A 25,717-nucleotide genomic window follows, 5' to 3' on the forward strand; every position below is an offset into this window, starting at 1 on the left:
TTCCTCCAGATAAACCATTTATTTGATTTAGAGGAAACTAATCCTTTTCTGGCTGTAGGGGTTGATCTGTTGGTTTGAGAATAATCTCATATCCCCCTGCCAGTAATTCATCTAGAGTGGAAATCTGACTTAAATTGGCTCAATAAGACTGAAAGGAAAGATTACGGGTCCTCAGATGATAGAGAGGTACACCCTCTCTCCTCCTGGAAGCTGGCTGCCTCAATCTGTTGCCAGCCACCTGGTGTTTCAGACTCCCTTGTAACTGTGAGTGCCCATGAGACATGGTTTCCACCAATAGAAGAGTGTCTGCCAGGAGGTTTCCAGAAGGCCATTTATGGCTGGGGTGGTAGCTCAGCAATGTCACTCTCTCCCTCTCTCTTCCAGAGGCTGCTGGCAGCCATCCTGCAGTCAGCCAGCACAAGGACAAAGCTGACCAAGGAGGAAGTGCAGAGCCAAGAACATCTTCCCCTGATTATACCGCCCCGAAGTCTGCCCTACTGCTAGGCTTCCAGCTATGTCAATCAATAACATTTCTTATTGTTTAAGCCAGGTTTGAAGTGCATTTCCGTGTTTTGAATTTGAAAGGATCCCAAAAGGTACAGTACAGAAATGAACTCACAAAGACACCATGAATAAAAGATAGTAAAGCAGAATCAGAAGAGTTTGATGGGATCCAATCTGAGGGAGGGTGAAATTTGACAAAAACGAAACAAAACAAAACAAAAAAACCCGACAGTGCTAAATGTAGCCAACCTATCAAGGAAGATGTTGTTCTTGTGCTATTTCTAATCTGGATATGGAAATTTAAAAGATCAATCTGTATTAACTGTCACCATACCATGGTTCCCTGAGCTATAAAATATTCAAAGGCTAACCAATGGCAGCCTATTTTACAATTGGATTATGAAGATTATAAAGTATGCTTTTATAATGACATACAGAATAAACACAGTCAAGTAAGACATAATCTAAGTACATGAAAACCTCTTTCCCCAAGTAGACCAAATTAATCAATGAAGTCTTGTAAGTCTTATAGATACAGTTTATTTTAGATGTTACTTAAAGGAAAAATTATGAAAAATTTAAACATATACCTAAAGGAAGAAAGAACAGTACGACAAACCTCCACATATCCATCAGCCAGATTCTAACATTATCAATATTTTGTCACTCTTGCTCTTCATCCCTGCTTCTTGCATGTGTAAAATCAATTGTTTGAACATCAGAATATATTTTCTTATATAAACCATGTACAAATAGCAATTAGAGTCTGAGGTCAAAACCCTGAAGCCATCTAACCTGTAAGATACATGAAGTTTTTACATTTTGAGTAGAAAACAACATGACTGAAACTATGAGTTAATTAACTGTGAGTCTCATTTTATGACTGTCTAAGAAGGAGGGGCTTACCAAAGCAAAAGTAAACTTCTGACCAGCCCCTACCGAAGTCACCAGTAGAGAGCGTTAAAGTTCAGGTTTAACCTACTAATATAAAACCTTCCAATTATTTTTATAGCTATTTAGAATCACTTAGTTTCTCCAAATGCTACAACATTTTCTGCCACAGCATTTTCTAAAAATATGTATAACTGCGTTTTCTCTCCATAGTTGCAGGGCCAGTGGTTCTCAAAGTGTGGTCCAAGGACATCTGAGAGTTCTCTAGACCCTTTTAGGGGCTCTGTAAGATCAAAACTACTTTCTTAATAATACAAAGATATTATGTGCTCTTTTCATTCTTTTCTGGGCACACAGTAGAGTTTTCCAGAAGCTACATGAGGTAGGACATCACAGCTCTAATAGGTACATGTGTAAAGCACATGTGAGGATTCTCCTGTTGTCTATTAATCCAGACTCTAAAAAGATTTGTAAAAATATGAAACAATTCCAATCTCCTCACTACATTTTCTGTTTTGAAAATATAATTTTTTTTAAAGTTATTTATACTGACATGTTATGAGGTTATTATTTTTAAATAATTCATAAATATATATACAATTTTCTTTCACTTTTAATGTCTAATGATTATATTGGTAGATGTAAACCACATTCCTTGGGGTAATCAATAATTTTTAAGAGTATAAGAGGGTCCTAAGGCCAAAAAGGTTGAGAACTCCTAAGTTCCGCACGAATTCCCTTCATCATCTAAATGAAACTTTTGGTTAATGAGATGACAATTCTTTTTCCATTATATTTGGCAAATGTCACTAGAAATAAAATCTATCTCTTCCCTGACATTCCTTTTTATGATAAACATTTTCTGATTTTGAGTAGGAAATAGACAGAGATCTGGTGAGGATGATGTCTAAGTTATACTTACCTTTACTAACTCTGTGTAGCCCGTTTCTTTTGGGGTCCACCAAGGCTGTGCTTTCAGTCCATTCACATTGTAGAGTGAGCGTTGCCAGACAGACGCAAAGTGTCCTCTCTTGTGCCCAAGCTCATACCACTTATATGCCTGAAGGAACAGAAAGAATGTGCTCCAAACTGTTCCTTCAACAGAGCGTTTTTATTACTTTTAAAATTGAAAACATTAAAAATAAGGTATTACTTCAACATATTTAAATAAAGAGCTTGCTGCTAGGCATCCAAGTCTGTTGAAATCTGGTGAAAATATTGTTATTTTACTGGGTTTCTGATTATGACCTATTTGTATAATGAACATGTACATTTTCTTTTCCCCCTTAGGCTGCAGTCTCTCTGGATAGTGGATTCATGCCCTACACATTTTGGTCTCCCTCGAGTGTCCAGCAGGGAGTCGAGCACTTATTTTTTGAATGCATAAATAAGACACCAAAGGGCCTTTTCTATTTTATATTTCCATTAGAAAAAGATTATGATTTTAATAATTTCTTCAAAGATATTTGCATTTACTGAATCAGAATGCTAAAATAAAAAGCAGCTTCTTTTCACATGTACTTTCCATGTCCACATTTAAGAAGGTCACCCCAAGGCGTCAGAGTGCAAACTCTCCATTAAATTAAGTAGACAGAGGGGAAAAATTATTCTGAGTGGGCAATAAATACAGTGATAGCCCATTTTAGATTTTTAAAGAAGGAATTTTTGTTCATAATATATATTTTTTTCTGCCATAAGGGATAACATGTGTGGCTTTAGGCTAGCTGCAACATGATACTACTTGCCTCCAAGACTAGCCTTTTCAGGGACAGCTGGCTATGGAATATGACGCTCTTTATGGCTCCTTTAAATGATGCCCTCACCATATGCTCTCCAAGGAGCCCTGCCCAGTTCCTGCACCATGCGTGTTCCATTGTCTTTTGAATGGAAGGCTTTCTAATGGTACACTTAATATTATCCCTTTCACTATTGCAAACCTGATCTAATGATTACTTTTACAGAGATAATTCAAATGTATTTTTGATAAATAAAAATAAGTATTTCATAGTAAATCACCAGATACACTTTAGATGTAAAAAATGTTAGCTTTTCAAATTTTCCCTCATTAAGAGACTGAAGGGGGATAGCAATACCAACTCATATTTTCAGTAACACTTTACATTGACTACTTTCTTTGAATGTGTTATCTCATTTGATTTTTCCAATAACCCCAAATATCTCCATTTTACAAATGTTGAAACTGAGGTTTATAAAGGCTAAATCTTCTGAACTAGCATTTGGGGCTCCTGGCAACTTATTCTACTCTCCTCCTATTTATATCATTTAGCAAACACTATGAAAAATGATTTTCTTATTTAGTTATCTTTTTTATTAATATCTGAAATTAAGAATGCATATACAAATCATTCTTAAATACTTTCCTTATAATACATGTAAGTTGTAGCCAGAATTCCTCTAAAAACCAGAAAGTTAAAATGGCTAATTGTTATCTAATTTTTTTAAAAAATAGCATGTATCTTTGAAATTAATTTGACTATTGTGGTTATTTTTGTCCAACTTAAATTTAGGATTTTATTTCCTATGCTTTTCAGGGCAAAAGTGAACAATAATATTAAGGACAACAGATTGTTTTTTCAAAAATCTGACAGTCCATTTTTGAGTCATCACAATTCATTTTAAGGATTAAGTGTATTGCTAGAATAGTGAGAAAAGAAGTTATTGTAGAAAAATAAAAACAGCAAACATTATAGCTGTAGCTCAAGAGTTGGAAGTCTTAGATTTTAGTTCTAGCCTTTAATTAGCCCTAAACATGCTAGATGTCTGGGCAAGTTACAATAGCATGTTTAAACTATCTATAAGGTCTTTTCTGACACTCAAAGTAAGTAATACTGCATCAAGTAGGACTCAATTTTTCACTCTCCTGTCATTTAAATTTTAGGAGAAACAAAATTGTGAAAGTGATATATCAGAAATTTTTAAAAATCACCTTTAATCATATGTGACACAGGGGACCCAATGAATTCAGCTAGATTGTTTTTTAAAAAAACATCTAAATTACTTTACAATAAAAATTGCTATAAAATCAAAGATCAAGTTAGAATCCTCTGAAAATTTCTCTACTATTTCCTGTCTAATCAGCAATTTTACACATGTAATTAGGAATATTAAAATAGACAGTAGGAGGCCCTGGGACACAGAGGCAGTAAGAGCCCCTGGGCCACATTTAAGAAGTTAAATGTGTTTTATATCAATGTTGTCTCCACTTTCTTCCAATCTTGCTATGTATGGTTTTTATGCACATGTACGTGCACACACACACACACACACACACACATACACACAGAGAGAGAGAGAGAGAGAGAGACAGAGACAGAGAGAGAAAGTATGTCGGATGACTGGATCCCAGAAAAGCCCAGGCCACATCTGTGGAATGGGCTGCCATAAGTGGCCCCAGCTGGGGTATGTTCTGCCTGGAGCCCGCTGTCCAGTGGGGCCTGAGAGACACACTTCTGGTGAGAAGAGCTGGCTGCAACTTGCCTAAGGATTGTAAATGCTATTGTGTGCAAACAGAACGTTATGTTATTTTGCATGGTAGGCTTTTTGAGCATAGGGTGGCTTGAAAGAAACTGAGACCAAGTAAGAAACAACATTCAGGTTCTTACAGCTATCATTGAGGACGCAGTTGACAAAGTCTGGAGTTAGCACTGACTGAGCAAGACGGAGGGTGAGGGGGATGCCAAAAATGTGAGAAAGCCAGATCTCCACAGCTGGCCCTGACTAGACTGGAGTGAGGAGGAGAGGGAAGAGCTCAAGCTCACTCAGATCTTGATCCTGGGAAGATGGGAGTATCATTGAATGAGAGAAGGAACCTAGGAGGAAAAACGGTTTAGAGAAAGACAAGTAAGTTGTCTCTGTGCCATCGTGTGGGACACTGAGCAGGCAGTAGACATGAGAATGGGGACTTGGAGAAGGAGACTAAATCTAGCTAGAACATGGATTTGGAAGTTATGGGAATACCAAGAACTGCTATCTGAATTGCTGCAGACCCTCATGGTTTGCCCCCGTCTTCCTGACCATACTAAACGGACCACTTAGAAAAATTTTCCTCACAACCCATTTTCTTGTCAGTCTCGGCAGCACAGAGGCTGTGGCTTTGCTTTTTGCAGATCCATCCTCTTTCAGAGGTGGAGCAGTGCTCTAGGCATAAAAACGTGAAAGGTGTTTACTTCCTGATATGCAAACTCAGAGCATGACAGCCAAGTCAGACTCTACACCCAATATTGGGAATATACTAACATGGAGTTTCTACAGGTTTGTTTCTGTTCTCCTGTAAGAACGAATCCTTCTGAACTTTTTAAGTTCAAGAACTGTGCTGTTCTTTGCATATTCATGATAATTAAGTTGGTAGAACAGTCCCATATGTTCAAATCCCAAGCCCTTAACAAGTGTATAGTAATGAACTTTTTGCCCTTGAAGTAACGGCTGTTTTCATCTAAGATGTGAGATAAACCATAGGCTTCTTTCATCTGTCTTTGCCCTGGACTCTGAAATGTTTAAAGATAAATTAATTAGTGATGATTACATTTACAGTAGTCAGACATGAACATTTATGCAGTGTTAGATGTTGTAGCAAAATCTTTCTTATCCCTCTCATTCAAAGGAGTTCTGAGTGATTACATCTAAAAGAAAAATGGGATGCAAAAAGGATTACTAATCAGCAATTTCTTCTCCCATCTTTCTCTTTAATTCTAATATCTCATTCCATTTCAGTTGACTGGTAGGTTAGAGGGGGAAAGGTACAGATAAATAGACATGTATAAATTAAAAAGTGTCAATTATCTGAACTTCTAGTACCTCCAGATTGGTTCATGTTCCTAGCAGACAATTATGTTATCACAAACCCCTTCACTTCTCTGAACCCTCAATTCCCCAGATGATTCCATGTTCTTATTAATTTTAGAAACCTGAAGCTGTATTATCCTTAGATGTCACTTTATTACATACATGGAATGCAATGGTTACAAAGATTCAGTGTCTCACTTTACCCTTTTATCCACTGACTTAAGGAGATCCCAGCTCTCACCCCTGCAATGAAGCAGGACAGGAAAGGAGGGCTTTGCCATCCAGCAGGGCTGCATAAATTGTAAATCATGGTAGACTGTGACAGAGTTTTGAAATTTATAGTATGCGATGTCATGATTAATGAGACAATGTTATGGTTATAGAAGCAGACACTGTACTCAGAAAAAGATAACCATTACAAAGGAAACATGGAACTTGTTTAGCTACTACATTTTTTGTGTCAATCCCTATCATTACTATCATCACAATGTTCGTCATAAACTTGGTATTAAATATTTCAGAGGATAAGTTACACAACTAACCATTAGGATCTGTGTGATTAGGAATCAGCTGATAAAGACTTCATTCTAAAAAGAACTACTTTTAAAATTCCAAAATAAAACAAAAACGAATCTAGTCAAACTGTTAAAATATTTCTAAAAATTTAAATTATTTCAGTGACATCTCTTCATTTCAAAATTTAAAAAATACTTTTCCAAGGCAATTTCTATCTCTCTGTACACACACAGACACACACACACAGATACACACAGACAAAAACATACACAGACATGTACCAACTTAGAGATTGCTTCTGTGATTACTTAGCTGATTTCTTGAAAGAAACTATAAAAGCCAAATCCCAAAAATTCTTTAAAGGGTTAAGCTGGAGTTGTTGGGTTGTTCCAAAGATAGTTTAAGTAACTAAATAGTTTATATCACTGCTTTCGAAAGTTCACACTCAAAATATTTTTTGAATTCTAACTTTCCTGAAATAATTATTCTCCCAACTCCATCCTCTGTTAGAGAGAATCAGAAATTCACACACCCATTACCTCTTTGTTCCCAACCCTCTGCATGGCATCCCCCAGGTGGAAATAAAATCTCCCATCATCAGTGCCAGGATCTCCGGATTCTATTCCTTCCTGTAGAAAGGACAGTGTTAGTATGGGTAAAATAATTAAATACCAGATTCCATTAATTGATTTACGTAGCTTTTCTTATGGCACATCATAAGAAAACCTAAAAACCAGAAAAATACATCTCCATATTAAACTTTGGGAATGAGGTTACTGGTCAACATTTGCAATGCCAAAACAAAAGGAGGTCATAAAGCTAAATTTAACAATGCATTCATCATTAATTCACAGTGGAATTGCCCACAAAATTAGTATGATACTTTGTGTACTTTCTGTGTGGGAGCAATCATATTTCAATATTTTGAAGAATTTCTCTGGCTGGATAGCTCTTGCATTTATTTTGCTCTCCAAATCTTACCATATGTCATCTAGAGGCTTTTTATTCCTAAACCAAAATGTTTAACTGCTCATGTTTGAAGTGATGGCAGTCCAACTGCGAGTATTATTTCTTTCCATTCAAAACAAATGTGTCCTTACCTTTTAATGATTTTTTTTTTTAAACAAAACATACAGGAGAATTAAAGCCAATTTGAATCTTAAAAATGTAATTTTTATTAAACAAATCCCTATTCTAAAACATTTACCTAATTCTCTGATTTCTCACACAAGGACTGAAATTGAGATTGATGAACCCCATTCCTTTCCCCACAAACAGAAAAGAGAAAATATTAAAGCAACAGAATGCGTTTAGAAAAGCAGAAGGACAAAAGTTAAAAATATCTAAATGTCAAGGACTTCTTTCTAAAAATCTGCATCCTTGAGACCTCTTCACAAGAAGCTTATTATCTTTCACTAGGAAGAAATTGTATTTACATAATGTTGGAAATGGGCAAGCTGCATGACAGAATGGGAAAGGCATCACTCAGGACAGGAAGGGAGCTGCGGCGAGGGCTTCTAATTGACCAACACTCAAGTGTCCTTGCTTGATAACTGACCAGCCCAGCTCTTGCTTTCCCCATCTCTGAAGCAGGCAGAGTACCAGTAAGCCATCCTATGTCAAAAGAAATGTAAGGAGACACTTTAAATCACAGAAGCCCACATGCCCACTGGGCCCTGGCAGGAAATGTGAAGTGCTTGACAGGGGTCCAGGGACAGCCCCATCCCAAGGGGGGATCACTGCTTGTCTGTGTGCAGGGAAGTGAGCCAGATATGACGTTTCAAGAGAAACTAGAAGTCTGCATAATTATATAAAAATGCTCAGATTCTCAAATAAGGCAAGCAATTAAAATGGTTTTTAATAGAACTATGCCAGCCAAATAAAACATGCAAGCTATTTGCAATCAGTGGGTTACTATTTGGGATCTCTGATTTAAGTCATGTGAAAGAAAGAGATCATAAAAGTGGAATATATTGATACTTAAAAAAAAAGCCTACAGCTATCTAATCAGCTATGTCCAATATGGTAGCTGCTAGCCACACATTACTGCTAAAATAAAATAAAATGAAAAATTCACTTCCGCAGTCCCAGTGGCCACATTTCAGGTGCTCAATGGCCACATGTGGCCAGCAGCCATCATATTGGAGAACACAGATAAAAAACATTTCCATCACAGTAGAAAATTCTTTTCTTTTTAGAGACAGGGTCATGCTCTGTTTTTTTTTTTTTAATATTATATATATTTTTTAGAGACAGGGTCTCACTCTGTCACTCAGGCTGGAGGGCAGTAATGCATTCACAGCTCAATGCAGCCTCGACCTCCTGGGCCTGAGTAGCTGGGACCACAGGCACGTGCCACCACATCTGGTTAATTTTTAGAATTTTCTGTAGAGATGGGATCTCACTAGGTTGCCTAGGCTGGTCTCAAACTCTTATCCTCAAGTGATTCTCCCACCTTGGTCTCCAAAAGTGTTGGGCTTACAGGTGGGAGCCACTGCACCTGGCCCACAGCAGAAAATTCTACTGGGCAGCCCTGGTCTACACCACCTGTGATTCTGCTGAATTGATGAGGATTTCATTAGATATGAGAAAAAAGGCATATTTTAATTTGAATATTTTGAGCAATGACCTTTTCAGCCAGTATTTGTTACCTCACTTTGTGTGGGTAGTTAAGAGTACTATTTTGAGTACAGTAAATATATAATTAACTTGCAAAAGGAACATATAATGCATTGTCTATATTTAATATACACGTGTGTGTGTATATATATATATATATATATATATATTTTTTTTTTTTTTTTTTTTTTTTTGAGACACAGTTTCACTCTGTTGCCCAGGCTGGAGTGCAACTTCTCCAGGGTTCTCCTGGGTTCTCCAGACTTCTCTAACATCTCCTGGGTTCAAGTGATTCTCATGCCTCAGCCTCCCAAGTAGCTGGGATTACAGGTGCACACCACCACACCAGGCTCATTTTTGTATTTTTAGTAGAGACAGGGATTCACCATGTTGGCCAGGCTGGTCTCGAACTCCTGACCTCAGGTGACTCACCCACCTTGGCCACCGAGAGTGCTGGGATTACAGGCATGAGCCACCACACCCGGCCCATTGTCTGTATTTAAAAATATTTAAAGTATCCCTAATTTTGTCTGCCTTTGCCATTTATTTAAAAACTAACAACAACTTCAGTTTTATAAATTTTTAAATAAAGTATTTTCCAAATCATCTCTGCTCAAGTGGTTGGTATTCTGATATCTGACACTGTTGGTTACAGTGGAGGCCCACATTGCTTATGAATGTCATGGTCTGAGGGTGGACATCCTGAGGATGAAAATACGCAGCAGTGCATGCAATCAATCTACAAGGAATAAGCAAGTGTGTCCCAATAACTCGAAGGACTCAAAAGATGAAAGGAGAGGAGAAGCAGTGAGCATTACCTTTAAATATGGGATGCTCTCAGCAATTTTGTTCTGTGCCTTCAGGATGAAGCCATAATGGACTTTAGCAAAGCCATCATTAGGTGTCACACTCAGCACCTAAACTCAAAGAAAACACAGAACATAACTCAAAGAAAACATAGGTGATTGCTTAAAAAAATCTACAAATGACTGTCAAAACCAGTTTTAATTAGCTTTGTTGTGCTTGGATTGGATTATGATGTTACAGCTGAAAACACCATAGTACTTTGTCTCATGGCAATATCATTACGCTTAAATGGCTCCATTTTCTCTCAACTCAATATGCTTTTCACATTTACATAATGGTTCTTCAAGAATGAAGAAATGAATGAAAAGGCAATAACCATTAAAGCATCACTTTAACAATGCAAATCAGCAAAATATCTCTCAATTGATATGACTTCAATATTTTTTAGTGATCAAGGGAAAATGGCTTTAAATTTGCTATACTTGAAGATAATTCTGAATGGTTATTAGACATCACTTCATATACAAGCTTTATACATTTCCTTAATTAAGAGAAAATTTAGATTTGGATTTGTGATACATCACAATCCATTCATTCAACAGAAGACTTCTTGAGTGCCCAGACCATTTTAAGCCCTGAAGATAAAGTGGTGAGCAAATCCAATATTCTGTGATAAAACCCAGGTAAATATTTCATATAAATCACGTCATTGTTTATTATTATATGCATTCATTATGATTTAAAGATAAATTATGCAAAGTGCCTCTAAATTAAATATTAATAGTGAGAAACCAGAACAACAACACTCAACTTGAAAAACTACTTAGACAAACTAATTTATGGAACAAAAGAGAAGGATGGAGAAGGTTTGAGTTGGTGCATGTAGGAAAGATGCATCTCCCATCTCTTCTCTCCATCCTTGAGTCTGAGTAGAAAATGGGAAGTCTCAGACACAGTAGGGCTAAAATGGGGTTACACAGAAGGATCAAGTGTACACGCAGGGGACACCAGGCCCTCGGGGGGGACCACACAACACATACTGCAGATGCTGTAGCATTTTCAGCTTGCATCTTGTCCTGCACCTCATCGATTAGCAAATCTGGTCAACACTACCTTCAAAATATATTCAGAAACATACCATGTGTCACTTCCTTCACCACGGCTACCCTGGCCCAAGAGAGATGTCTCATCATCTCTCTATATCTTCTTACAGAAGCCTCCTCACTGCAGATCCTCTGCACACCTGGCTCTGCCCCTGTGTAGTCCACTCTCCGCTTGCTAAATCCTAGGTCAGATCTCAACCCTCCTCTGCTGCACTGCACTCAGAGTGAGTGCAAGATAGAGTTCCTGGAACCACCCCCAAGGCCTCCCTTGGCTGGGCCTCTCCATTGCTCTGGCCTCCTCTCCTGCTCCTGCCCCTCCCAGCCAAGCCTCTGAGGCATGTTGGACTTCTTGCTGCTCCACAGCAAGCCAAAGATACCCCTGCCTCAGGGTCTTTGCATTCACAGTACCCCTCTGGCTCAGACTCTTCCGCCAGACATCCCCACAGCAAGCTTCCTTACCTCCGTGAAGCCTACCCTGACCATCACCCCCACTACTAAAACAGAACACCCTCCATCCCTAGTCACTCTCCAACTTCTTTACCTTGACTCACTTTTCTTCATAGCACTTACCACCATCTGACCTAGTGTACTTTTATTCCTCCCACTAAGATGCAAGCTCTACAGGGATTTTGTCTGTTTTGCTCATTGCTCATTCCCACTGCCTGCTATGCATAGTACAGCATTCAGGTGCCTGAGAAACCTGTACTAAATGCTCAGATGAGTACATGCTGGGCTTTCCTCCCTAACTAGACCTCCGAAAGCCCAGATCCTGCTTTTCTGCAGCTTCCACAGTACTGTTCCCAAGCTAGACATTGAGCAGGAGCTCAATAAATACCTCTGGCATTGAGCTAAATTGACACAGATGATGATTCTGCCAGCATAAGAGGGATTATTATAATTATTACAGCTACACAGATGACATTTCTGCCTACTGCAGGCACACAGCCATTATCTCAAGTAATTAACACATTTATTGATTTACTAGACATCTTAGAACACACAGAACTCTTCCAGGCCCTGGGCATAGAAAGATAAATGAGATATACTCTCTTTTCTCAGGGGGCTCTCACTCAAGTGAGGGAGACAGATTTAGAAGTAGACAATGCAAGATGATAAATGTAGCTATAGATAGGCACGAAGCATGCAGGGGTTATACAAGAGGGGCACCTGGCTCACTCTAGGGTGAGTGTGGGCAGGGCCAAGGTCTGAAAAGTATTTAGGGATAAATAGGAGTTCACCAGGAAAAGGAAGTGTGGGATGGTGGAGGAAAAGGCATTCAAGGTGTATTAGAAAGTGAGTAGAAAGGGATAGTGGGCCAGGAAGAGCAAAAGAGAATGTTGTTAAATTATGAACAAAAGGTGATAGAAGAGATTGGAGAAAAGGCAGAAGTCAAATTAAATCACAAAGGGTCCTGTTTAGTATCAAGTGCAAGGTAATCTCCTGGGGAGTAGAAAAAAATTACGTACACTTCTACTTGTATCTGTCTCTCAAATAGTGTGAAACAAGCTCTGTGGCTCTACTGTGATCTGCATGGTGGACAGCCATGTGTCCCATTCAGGAAAAACACTGTCAGGAGGCGAGGGTCGGGGCTCAGGCCCCAGGGTAGCTGACAGTGCTGCCCTCCCTGCTTGCTTCTTTGTGCTTGGGTACCATGCTCACTGCAGTTTATATGCGGATGTGTAATGGACATGCAGGTTGTATTATCTAGTTGTAATCAACAAACCCTCAGAAAATGACAAATGGTTTTATGAGATTTCTAAAAAACCCAGATTGAGGCTACAGTTGCCCTTCGAACAACATGGGTTTGAACTGCATGGATTATCTTCCGCCTCTGCTGCCCCTGAGACAAGACCAACTCCCCCTCATTCTCCTCCTCTTCCTCGGCCTAGTTAACGTGAAAGCAGTGAGGATGCAAACTTTAATCATCCACTTCCTCTTAATGAACAGCAAATATATTTTCTCTTCCTTATGGTTTTTAAAGTTTCTTTTTCTAATTTTTTAATTTTTGTAGGTACATAGTAGGTGTATGTATTTATGGGGTACATGAGATGTTTTGATACAGGCATGCTATGCATACTAATTACATCATGGAAGATGGGGTATCCAGCCCCTCAGACATTTATCCTTTGTGTTACAAATAATCCAATTATATTCTTTGAGTTTCCTTATGCTTTTTAAAATAACATGTTCTTTTCTCTAGCTTACTTCATTATAAGAATATAACATATAGTACATATACAAAATATGCATTAATCGACTGTTTATGCTACCCAGTGGCTTCTGGTCAACAGTAGACTATTAGTAGTTAAGTTTTTGGGGAGTCAAAATGTACACATGGATTTTCAACTGCTCAGGAGGTTAGCATCCCTAACCCCTGTGTTGTTCAAGGGCCAACCGTAATATTAGACAGATTGTCTCTCTCTTTCTTTCTCTCTCTCTATAAAACACACACATCCATACACAAACACAAAGCACAGACAAAAACAACCACAACTTCATACAGCTGACATTTCTATCCCCAGTACAAACTCTTTGTGTGATACATTCCTGGGATTTTAAAAAGTTATATAATCATAAAATCATAAATATTAATTTTTCAGCAAGAGTTAAAAGATTTTCTGGCAGTTAAATAGAATTTTATATTTGACATCATCTTAAAAATTGTTTTGGGGTATGTACCTTTTGTAATGCACATATATATTAGTGCATATATATATACATAATATTATGTGGGTACATACATGTACACATAACATATAAGTATACAAACATATCTCAGGCATTTGCTTGAACATTTTTGTCTGGAAGCGCCGCCATCAAGCATGTTTGAAGACCACTGCTGCAGGAAATGAGAACAACAGAAGATTTAAAGCCGAGGGAGATGATCAGTGTTGTGTTTTAGTGTTAGTGAAGGTTGGGGGAGAGCAAGCCAGGACAGGATCAACCTGTCCCTGCTCAGGCAAGAGATGACGGGTGCTTTGGTTACAAAGGGAAGGGATTTGAAAGTTAATCAGAAGTTAAAATGAACACAAATTCGTGATTTGGTACCAGTTTATAAACTTCATACGGGCACATTCTGAGTGGGTTTCATTAACTACTGTTTCTGTAGCTAGTGTGTATGGGTTTTAATAGATGTGTGCTGACTGAGTGAATGGGTATACGTGAGCAGTGGCGGGTGAGTCAGGAGTGGCATGAAACTCCCCACTGTAGCGCCTGGGCAGCTGCTAATGTTGCCGACTTGCAAGAGAATCCCAGGAGGGGCCGCAAAAAGCTACAGACTGGAGCAAACGATGTCACACCATTTTAAAGCCAGTTTCTTTGTTGCAACTAAAAGCAGCAAAAAACTGGAAAAATAAAAATATCAATGATTTTTATAAATGTACTCAAAAGTAATAATTAACATGAAGAAAAATATAAAATTACAATGTCTGTTTTCTAAAAATGATCTTTAACATAAACATATCAAGAAAAACCTTGGTTAATGAAAGAGACTCCATTAGATAATAGCTTATTAACTTAAAAGTGAGAGGACCAGAAAAAAGGCAACCCTCACACATATTTTCAGTCTATTCATGCTTTAAAAAAAAAACTCACTCAATTGTATAATGTCCTTATATTTTAGACTTTCTGCATCCTATTATGCATATTCAAATGAGATTATTATATAAAATGTATAAACAACAGGTAAATTTTATTTTTCAGGATGAAGTAAAATGTTTCACATATCTGAGATTTAGCGTCAGGTAAAGGGATGAATATCCTGAAGTGAGGTTTTAAAACGGTGAGGAAGGACAAATCCACAGTGTATTAGAGAAACCAGTATGCTGTCAGATCCTGCCCTAACCTCAAGCGTGCTTGCACCCAGTCAACACTTGAGAATGTTTTTTAGATGGAAAGAAAGAAGGAGAAAGGAGTGCAGGAAGGTAGTAAGCGAGAGAGGGAGGGGTAGAGGGACAGAAGAAAGAAAATAGGGAAGAATTCTACAAGGAAGGAAGGGAATGAGGAGTAAGGGAAGGAAGGGAAGAAGGAAGGAACGAAGGAAGGAAGGAAGGGAGAGAGGGAGGGAGGGAGGGACAGAGGAAGGAAGGAAGGAAGGAAGGAATTCTACAAGTTCCATTTTTGTGGCCTCTGACAGTGACAAAATAATGGATGTGTTTGTTATAACTTCACAATTCTTACATTCACAGACCCTGATTCACTGAGGTATATGATGCTTCTCTTAACCATACTCTGTAAGACAGGGCATTGAGTGTTATGTGTTGGCCATTAACAAATGGAATGTTCCACATGGAATTAATTTATGACCTGGAATAGGTCTTTAGTAAATGGCACACATTGTCAACATTAAAGGTTCAATCCACCCTGTGTAGCTATTAGTGATGTTATAAAAGCAAAGGTCTTATTTCTGCTCTCTCAGAAAATATAAAAATTATGAGAAAGGTAAAAAGACAACTGCTTCAAAATTCAATGATTTTCATTACACAATAATAGCAATACACAGAGGAAAGTACCACTTTGGGAATTGACCCAGTCCCTGCCAGATTATGAAATTGCTGTTCTTGATGGCATTTAAAAAATACTGTAAAAGGAGTAGGGTGAGATGACTTGTGCCTGCAATCCCAGCTATTTGGGAGGCTGAGGCAGGAGGATCACTTGTGGCCAGGAATTTGAGTCCAGCCTGGGTAACATAGGAAGACCTCACCATCACTAAAGAATTTTTTAAAATTTAGCTGGGCATGGTGGCATGTGTCTGTAGTCCCAGCTACTTAGGAGGCTGAAGCAGGAGGATTGCTTGAGTCTGGGACATGGATGCTGAGGTGAGCTATGATCACGTCATTACACTCCAGCCTGGGCAACAGAGTGAGACTGCGTGTCAAAAATAAAAACAAAAACAAAACAAAACTGTAGCAGAAATCATACTGACTATCACTGAGTGGTAGCATCTTGATGTAGACTTCACCAGCTTGAAAACCATTGATCAAAGGGCCTAAATTAAAGAATAACAAGTAAACATGTTCATCTTTCTTTTACAGAGGCATTAACTTTCTCCATCTTCAAAATTCATTGGGCATCCTGTTCATTCTTTATCAAATGAATTCCTCCACTGCCTAAAGAAGTCACATTTGTCTAGATTTTCTAGTTACTTGTGACTTATAGGTTATCTATCAACATCTGTTATAAAGTAGAAATCCTTTGAAAGGCATCCTTGCCAGAGGATTTGAAGAGTCAATGCCCTGCTGAAAAGTGAGTAATTTATGTCACATGCTTGAAAGGTCCCTGTTCCATAGCCTCTCTCTAGACCATACTTCTGCCAAAAAAAAAAAAAAAAAAAAAGGAAAGAGAGAGAGAGAGTGTGCATGTGTGTGTGTGTGTGTGTGTAACATTCACAGGAACTTAAATTCTTCTTCCTGTCATAAAGAACAATTTTAGAAAGACTATGTATGGAAAGTAAATATGAAGTTTTAAAAGAATCACAATTATAAGTTGAAGGCTTAATGTACTAAGTGTTAACTAAAATTTAAAAATCTTCTGATCTAGGAAAAAAAGCATTGTTAAAACATAGTTTAGAATATGTTAACTATAAGAATACTTACATGCTTTTTAACTTAATTTAAAATAGAGACTGGGTATAATAAATGTAATTTGCAAATAGCCTTAGAACTTAATTTGACGTAGTTAATACAAGATTGATGCTTACCTCTTCGTAAACTTTCTTTGCATTGTCATTATCTCCTATCAAGAGGTATCCCACGCCAAGGTCATTTTTTAAGGAAGTATCATTGGGAAATAGTTGAACTAATCTCTGCAGGGTAAGCAGGGAACCTCTCATATGACCTGAGTAGATAGGAATTAAAAAAAATAGAAATAAAAACAGATTATGTACACTTTTGTATTGAGAATGTAAGTCATGAGAGACTATTCACCAGAGCCTGAGAACCAGCTCAAATCCGGCTTTATTAGTGGTTTACTAAGTACCTAGTAGGGTTTCATAATGTAGTTGCAATGGTATTAATAACTGCCATAAGTAGATACTGAATATGGTTTTGATTATAAACATTCTAAAGACATTCTCATTTTTTAAATTCAGCAATGTTTACCATTTTAAGTTAAATTCCTTCTCAAGAAAAACTTAGTTAACAATTCCTTGTTAAAAAAAAGTTATGCTGAAATCTTTCTGGTTTATTAACTTTATGAATAGGGGAAAAGCAGTAAAAAGTCTTAACTAACTTCAGGGTCTAGCATCCTGTATGAAATTCGAAAAGGCACCAAAGTACATAGGACAGTACCTAACTGCTGACACATCCCCTATGAATGACAAGTGTACTCATCTCTAGGTAATGACTTAGTCATGGAGCAAATGATACATCATCCAGTATTATGGGGCCCTCTCGTGGACAAAGGCATACTTTGCACGCATGAATCATGAAAAAACCCAGCTTCAATTATCTGTATGAAAGAACATGTGCAAAAAGAGGACTAGCATCAATAAAAAAAGCCATGAATTATCTAAAGGGCTTAGTTGCCCACAGTCTAGGAGAGTGATAGGAGTGTCATTATGCTAAAGCAGCTGTATATTCCACTGCCAAACCATCTGCCATAAAGCATCACCAACTCATTCAATGGCCTATGCCCTATTACCAGCCAATCATATTCCAACCAGAACCGTAGTCATTTCCTCACTAACAAATCTGGGCTTCCTTTTCTATACCTTTACTTCCCCCTATCTGCCCACTTTCTTCTAGAATTCTCCTATTATCCACAACAAAAGCATGGACACAAACACCTCCTGCAGCCATCTGCTCCCCGTCCCTTCCACTCTGCATCTGGGAACCCTGTTGTGTTGTGACCAACTTCACCACCTTGTCATTTTCACTAAAATCTTCTGTCTCCATTTGCCTCAGAGCCTTCTCGAGTGAACTTGCTTCATTCTCAAGGACATTCTGAGAGGACTACATTCAAATGCTGATGGATTGCTGTGGACGAGGCAGTCACCTTCCCAGGGCCGAGGACAGGGTGAGGCCAGAGAGGCACTCAGAGTTAGATTTCAGAGGATGCCAAAAAAGTTCATAATTTTGATGTGAAGGCTAGTTTAATGCATCCTTTTAAAAAATCAATATTAATGTAAAACATTCACGATGAAGAAAATGTTAACACTTCAGTGACAGAATCACTAAACATTGCTAAGCAGAGCCATACCACTATGAGGCAAGAGGAAAACTCAGTAATGCTGATTCTTTTTTTTTTTCTTTGAGATGGAGTCTTGCTCTGTCGCCCAGGCTGGAGTGCAATGGCATGATCTCGGCTCACTGCAACCTCTGCCTTCTGGGTTCAAGTGATTCTCCTGCCTCAGCCTCCTGAGTAGCTGGGATTACAGGTGCCCGCCACTATGCCCGGCTAATTTTTGTATTTTCAGTAGAGACCGGGTTTCACCATGTGGCCAGGCAGGTCTGGAACTCCTGACCTCAGGTGATCTGCCTGTCTCGGCTTCCCGAAGTGCTGGGATTACAGGCGTGAGCCACTGCACCCGGCCAGTAACGCTGATTCTGCGTCCATGGTGAGTGTCCACATTGCCTCTCTGGAGTCCCGGCCCTGCCTTTTCTGTGCTGAATTTGTGCTGCGTGTTTTTCTTCTGCTGCACTGGTCCCTATGAATATTAGTCTAACTGACCATTTCTTATCATTTTTAATCATCACATGGACTTTAGTCCTATTTTGTTCATCTACAAAAGTGATACAACTCCTCTTCATTCTAATCCTCGGAAAACTGATAGGGGGGTCCATTGGGCCTTGACTCTAATCTATAGGAGCCTCCCTTAAGTGACATTAATAATCTGTCCATGTAACTTTCTGGCCAGCCAAGCACCTGCCTTGGCAGTGACTCATGGCTTAGCTCCTTCCCTCCATGTTGACTGATGATCTGTTATGAGGAGAGAATCATAAGCCTCGTTATCGTGAAGTTAGCTGACAGCTAGTCTTACCTGCCTTCGGTACTGGGAACCTGGGTCAGTCCAGAGGATGGTATAGGATGTTCTATATTTGTATGCTACTTTTAGCATCTAGCTGGTATCATCTTTCCTCAAATGATAGGCTTTAGATTGTAGCCTCCTAAATCTGATGATATATGATATGATGTTCTTTTCAAAGCATTTGCAAATTTACTTCATGATTAATTTTTTTCTAGCATTTTCCTTGATATAGGGTCAAATCTTACCAGTAAATTTTTTTTTAGAGTACCAGAAACAGCTATTATTCATTTATACAAAATTTCCACAGATAATTTCAACCTCCATGAATCATTTTGCTATAGTTAAGGGAGAAAAGAATTTGGTATCACAGGAAGAGTTTTTTATTCCAGACCTATTAATCTATTATCTATGATTCCTTAGGCAAAGTATACAAGCTATCATAAAATGGGAAGAAAGAGGGAGAAGAGAGCTAGCAGAGATTTGTTCATGAAATTTAAATGAAGAAAACATCTCCATGAGATACAAGTGTGAGATGAAGTAGCAAGTGCTAATGTAGAAGCTGTAGCAAGTTTCCAGAAGATCTAGCTAAGATCATTGATGAAGTGATCTACACTAAACAGCTAAGATCACTGATGAAGTGATCTACCCTAAACAGCAGATTTTCTATGTAGACAAAATCACTGTCTGTTGGAAGAAGATGCCATCAGGACTTTCATAGTGAGAGAGGAGAAGTCAATGCCTGCTTTCAAAGTTTTGAGGATACACCTACTGTGTTGTTAGGAGCTAATGCAGCTGGAGACTTTAAGTTGAAGCCGGTGCTCACTTACGATTTTGAAAAACCTGGGGCCCTTAAAAATTATGCTAAATCTACTTTACTTGTGCTCTATAAATGGGAAAACAAAGTCTGGATGATAGGACATCTAGCATGGTTTGTTGAATATTTTAAGCCCACTGTTGAGTCCTTAAAAAAAAAAAAGATTCCTTTCAAAATATTACTGCTCATTGATAAGCACCTAGTCAGCAAGAACTCTGATGGAGATGTATAAGGAGGTGAATGGTGTTCTCATGCCTGCTAACATAACATCCATTCTGCAGTTCATGGATCAAGGAGTAATTTAGACTTTTAAGTTCTATTCTTTAACAAATACATTTTATTTAAATGTCAAAATATAAAAACTAACAGGAGTTTGGGGAGGAAGTTGCTTCCAACCCTCATTAACGACTTTGAGGGGTTCAAGACTTCGTGGAGGAAGTAACTACAGATGTGGAAATAGCAAGATAACTAGAATTAGAAGTGGATCCTGAAGATGTGACTGATTTGCTGCAATCTCATGATCAAACTTTAATAGATGAGTAGTTGCTTCTTACAGATGAGCAAAGAAAGTGGTTTCTTGAGATGGAATGTACTCCTGGTGAAGATGCAGTGAACATTGTTGAAATGGCAACAAAGGATTTAGAATATTCCATAAACTTTGTTGATAAGGCAGTGGCAGGGTTTGAGAGGATTGACTCCAATTTTGAAAAAAGTTCTGTGGGCAAAATACTGTCAAACAGCATTGCAAACTACAGATAAATCTTTCCTGAAAGGAAGAGTCAATCAGTGCAGCAAACTTCATTGTTGCCTTATTTTAAGAAATTGCCTCAGTCACCCCAACCTTCAGCAACCACCACCCTGATCAGTCACTGGCTATTAACATTGAGGCAAGACCCTCCATCAGCAAAAGGATTATAACTTACTGAAGGCTCAGATTATCATTAGCATTTTTTAGCAATAACATATTTCTAAATTAGGGTTTGGACATTGTTTTTTAAGCCATAATGTTATTTCACACTTAAGACACTACGACATAGTATAAATACAACTTTTAGATACCCTGGGAAATCAAAAAATTTGTGTAACTCTCCTTATTCTGATGGTCTGGAACCAAACCCACAGTATCTGTGAGGCATGCCTCTATTAAGGTTAGGATTACAATTTCAGTTTTAGAGATGGTGAGCCTAGGACAGACACATTACTTGAAATCAGTTGTAAAACTCAGGTTTCCTCCCATGTAATTCTTCTAAGAGAAGAATACAGTCTTCAGCTTCTTCAAGATAAAAAGTATGCCATTTCCTACTGAATTACCTTTGATTGCATCTTACCTAGAAATTGTTGCCTGTCTGAGCGACGCTTCAAACTCAGCTTCAGCAGGTCTGCAGGGACATCAGGTAGGCTGGCCACCTCTTGGTAGGTCTCGATGGCTCCACGTAGCACCTCATTGCTTCTCCTCTTCTCAGCCAAATCATCCTCACACTAGAAGAAGTCCCCAGACTGGATAAATGTCCCATGACTAGCTGTGTTTGTAATTACCCAAAATATTCATAAAAAGTTAGCTTTTGGACATGCTTTAAAAGAAATGTAAGACACATTAGCCTTTTCTCCTTATCAAGAGATTAAAAAAACTAACAAAAGACAGAAAATCAATACACTACTTTAATAATACAAAGAAAAGTTTGTTACTAAAGACAAGAAAGAATGTCATAAAGGCAGGACTAATACATGCTGGGGCTGATGGAGATGTATATCCTATTACACACTAACATTATATAGGCAGGTCTCCAGCCCAAGTTCCCGTTCTTTCATTAATTTATTCATGTGTGCATTCATTCATTTAACAACTGTTTTCTGCGAAAGAGGCACTCTTCTACAAATATGGCAGGCATATTGAACAAAACAGACAAAGTCCTTTTTGCTTCTACTTTGCATCCATTTTGGAAAGGTGGCAAATATAATTAAACAAATAAAGGTACCATGTGTCTAACAGCCATAAGTGCTGTGGATAAAAACAAAGCAGGCTTAGGCATGCTGGGTGGGAATGGTAAGAAGTTGCTAATTTAATCAGGATGATTGGGGGAGGGCCTGAAAGAAGAGAGGGAGCAAATTATGAAGATACCTTGGGGAGTAGCATTCTAGGCAGGGAAAAGAGCAAGAACAAAGGCTTGGAGGTAGGAGTGAGGAATCGAGGAAAGGCCAGTGCAGTGGAGGGGAGGAAAGGGAAGACCAGTGGAGGCTATCAGGTAAAGTAGGGCCTGGCAAGATATTGACAATTCTAGTACACAAAGTGAGATGGGAAGACAATGGGGGCTTTTGAAATGATCTGATGTATGTGTTGAGGGATCATGGTGGCAGCCGTATGGAGAACAGACTGAGAAGCTGGGGGAGGCAGAACACTCCAGCAGGAATCCAGGTGTGGGATGGTTATGGCTTGGACTAAGGTAGCAGTAATGGAAGTGGTAACAAGTGGTCAGATTATAGATACATTTTGAAGGTCAGAGCCAACAGATTTGCTGATGGTCTAAATGTAGGGTGTGAGAAAAGGGGAGAGAGAAAAACCAAGAATGAACAAGGTTTGGGCTTCAGTGATTAGTGGATGAACCGTCATTCCTTGAGAATGGGAAGAAAGGGCAGAAGCAGGTTTGGGGGCAGTATAGAATCAGGAGATATGTTTTGGATATATTAAACCTAAAATGCCTATAAGATATCCAAATAGAGTTACTGACCAGGAAGGGGCATATATGAGTCTGAAGTTCAGGAGGGAGGTCAGAGTAAGAGAAGTTAAGTGTGGGAATCATCAAGGATGAAGACGGTATGTAAAGCTAGGAAGCTAGAAGCAGTCAAGAGTGTAGACAGAGAAAAGAAGCAGTCCAAGAACTGAATCCTAAAGAACTCCAATGTTTAAAGGTCACTAGAGATCAGGATAACAAGGGAGGAGCAGCAAAAAGGAGGGAGCACCAGAGTATGGCAGGTTCAAGAAAACATGAAATGGAAGGAGGTGGAGATAACTCTTTTGAAGAGTTTCACTCTAAAGCAGAGCAGAAAAATGAGCCAGCTGGCAGAGGGTAATGTGCAGACAAGGGGAGTTCTTTAAGGATGGGAAATAGTACAGCATGTTTCCAAGGAGATGCAAGAGACTCAGTAGAGAGGGAAAATCTGATGATACAGAAGGAGACACAAAAATTAAAGGGATGTCCTTCAGCAGGTGAGAGATGAACAGGGACCAGAATAGTCCATCTGTGCTAACAGGAGGGAAGGCAGAGCATATGGGCACAGGTAGAGGATGGCTGTTAGCATAGTAGCAGCATCATGTGGAAATTGTCTGGATATTTCTATATTCTTAACGAAATAAGAATCAACATTCTTAGCTGGAAACTGAGAATGGGAAGTAAAATACTGGAGGCAGGAAGAGAGAGGAGAATGTGTAAAATGTCATTAATATCTCATCAGATTTAGGAGGCTACAATCTGAAGACTATTATTTGAGGAAAAATGATTCTGGCTAGACGCTAAAAGTAGCATATATTTTTTTCTCATAATATTTAAACATGTTTATGTTGTTAAAATGTGTGCTGTAGTTAATATATAGATGTATGCAGAACCAAAATGAAGTATCGCTCCATAATTTGAGGGCACAGTAAGAAAATGACCCATCCCTCCCATATCCCAAAGTAAAAAACAAACAAACAAACCTAAGAATCAGCACAAATTGACAAAATAAGACAACTATGGGATTTTTTTTTCACAAAATAACACATCAATGAAATAACTTGATAATATGAACTGATTAGGATAAGTTACCCAAGATGATGAGAACTAGAATTAAAGCAGTAGTGATAGAAGTGGACAGATTTATGAGAAAGAAAACTTGGTAGGATAAAAATCTCTAGATTAGAAAAGGAAATTCACCCTTGCTAAATGGAGATATGCTCCAGACCATTCACTATCTTTGGAAGTCTGTAAATGGTCTCCAGACTAGTCTTATCTACCAGGACAGAAAGTCCAGTGTCAATGACCCACACTGATCATGATGCTGGCATGGCCTTCTATTATGTATTCATATACTGGCTCTTCTGTATAGGTATCAGCTCCTTGTGAGTTTTGTTATAGTGAGTTAACTCCCCAGAATATGAATGTTGATAGATAACTTTGCAGAAACACAGAGTTCTAGACCTGAGAGTCCTTTCAAAACTGTCTACAGATGTTCACTGACTTTCGATGGAGTTACACCTCATTGTAAGTTGAAAACATTGTAAGTCAAAAATGTATTTAATACAGATAACCTACTGAACATCATAGCTTAGCAGAGCCTACATTAAATGTGCTCAGAAAACTTAATCAGCCTACATTTGTGCAAAATTATCTAGCATATAGCCTATTTTATAATAAAATGTTGAATATCTCATGTAATTTATTGGATACTATACTGAAGTACAGTTTCTACTGAATGTGTATCACTTTCACACCATTATAAAGTTGAAAAATTGTTAAGAAAAACCATTGTAAATTGTAAACCATCTGTCGTTCACTCTCTTCATTTTGAACCTACAGAGTGCCCAAAAAGATCCTGGAACTGGAGGTCTCCATAGCATTAGTGAGAGGACAAATGCCTACCAAGATAATCCTTCTTTATTGAGACTGGAATAAACATCTTTAAACTCAATCTGAAAAGGGAGAGAGATAGTATAATCTGTATGCCTTGTCCCCTCTCTGGTGCCCCAGGGCCCTTTGTTTTAATGAAGTATTAACATTTACAACTTGCAGAACTGGAAAAATATCACTACTAAAATGGCACATAATTTTTTATAATCTCTTGAATAAAACTGATAGGCACTTGCACTGAAAAGTCTGCAGATTGATTTTTATCAGTTTAGCATCTGTAGATAAAACAAGCTAAACTGAAACTGAATATTTGTTACAGGATGTTAACATCGCAAAGCCTTTTGTTGACTCTAACTAATTAACCCAACCAATCTTCCTATGAGATGTGTCATTTTCTGCCTCAAAGGCATTAATGGTTTGTGAAAGATAATAAAGTGAATTGAGTTTATATTTTAATATTTTGTGTCCAGTGTTCAGGGGACTTGATCAAAATTAATTTTGGTGATATGAAGAAAAAGACAATATCAGTGCTACTTTAGAAATGAGAGATACTATAGTTTATATATGACTTAATGTTGCTAAATTTTAAAAATTTGTTGGAATATTCCAAAGTAATTGTTTAATCTGCTAACAAAGAATGAAAAAGTCATAATTTCTTCTTATAAAACACATCTTCCATTGAATTTTTATTTTTAAAACTACTATGAATTTGAAGTTTCCTTTAAATTACTCTATTAAAATTTAATTTACCATGGCTAAATTTTGCTGTAAGCCACATTAATATTAATAGCAATAACACATTGAAGCATAATAGCTTAGAGATAAAAGATATTGCTTGAAGCCTAAACCTCAATTTTCTACTGTGAAATAAGGATATACAGTCATCCTTAGTTATATACTGGAGATTAGTTCCAAGACCACCACCATCACTGCCGCACTGCAATACCTCAGTCTGCAGATGCTCAGGTTCCTGATATAAAATGGTATAGTATTTGGATATTGCCTATGCATATCCTCCTGTATAATTTAAATCATCACTAGATTACTTATTATACCCAATACAATGTAACTTCTATGTAAATAGTTGTTATAT

The 25,717-nt window shown here is 38.1% G+C and overlaps 1 protein-coding gene across 16 annotated transcripts in view; it reads right to left on the bottom strand.

The window, feature by feature from the left end:
• Positions 1-25,717, bottom strand: part of ASPH (aspartate beta-hydroxylase) — a 228,227-nt gene that overhangs the window by 44,650 nt on the left and 157,860 nt on the right. For all 16 annotated transcript variants that reach the window (XM_054561031.2, XM_054561034.2, XM_054561037.2 and 13 more), the window contains 5 exon segments: positions 21,352-21,502; positions 16,942-17,078; positions 10,152-10,250; positions 7,254-7,343; positions 2,318-2,455 (listed from right to left, as the gene is read on the bottom strand). In XM_054561031.2, the coding sequence (XP_054417006.1) occupies positions 2,318-2,455; positions 7,254-7,343; positions 10,152-10,250; positions 16,942-17,078; positions 21,352-21,502 (615 nt within the window).

Source organism: Pongo abelii, chromosome 7, assembly GCF_028885655.2.
Source record: "Pongo abelii isolate AG06213 chromosome 7, NHGRI_mPonAbe1-v2.0_pri, whole genome shotgun sequence".
Classification (NCBI taxonomy): domain Eukaryota; kingdom Metazoa; phylum Chordata; class Mammalia; order Primates; family Hominidae; genus Pongo; species Pongo abelii.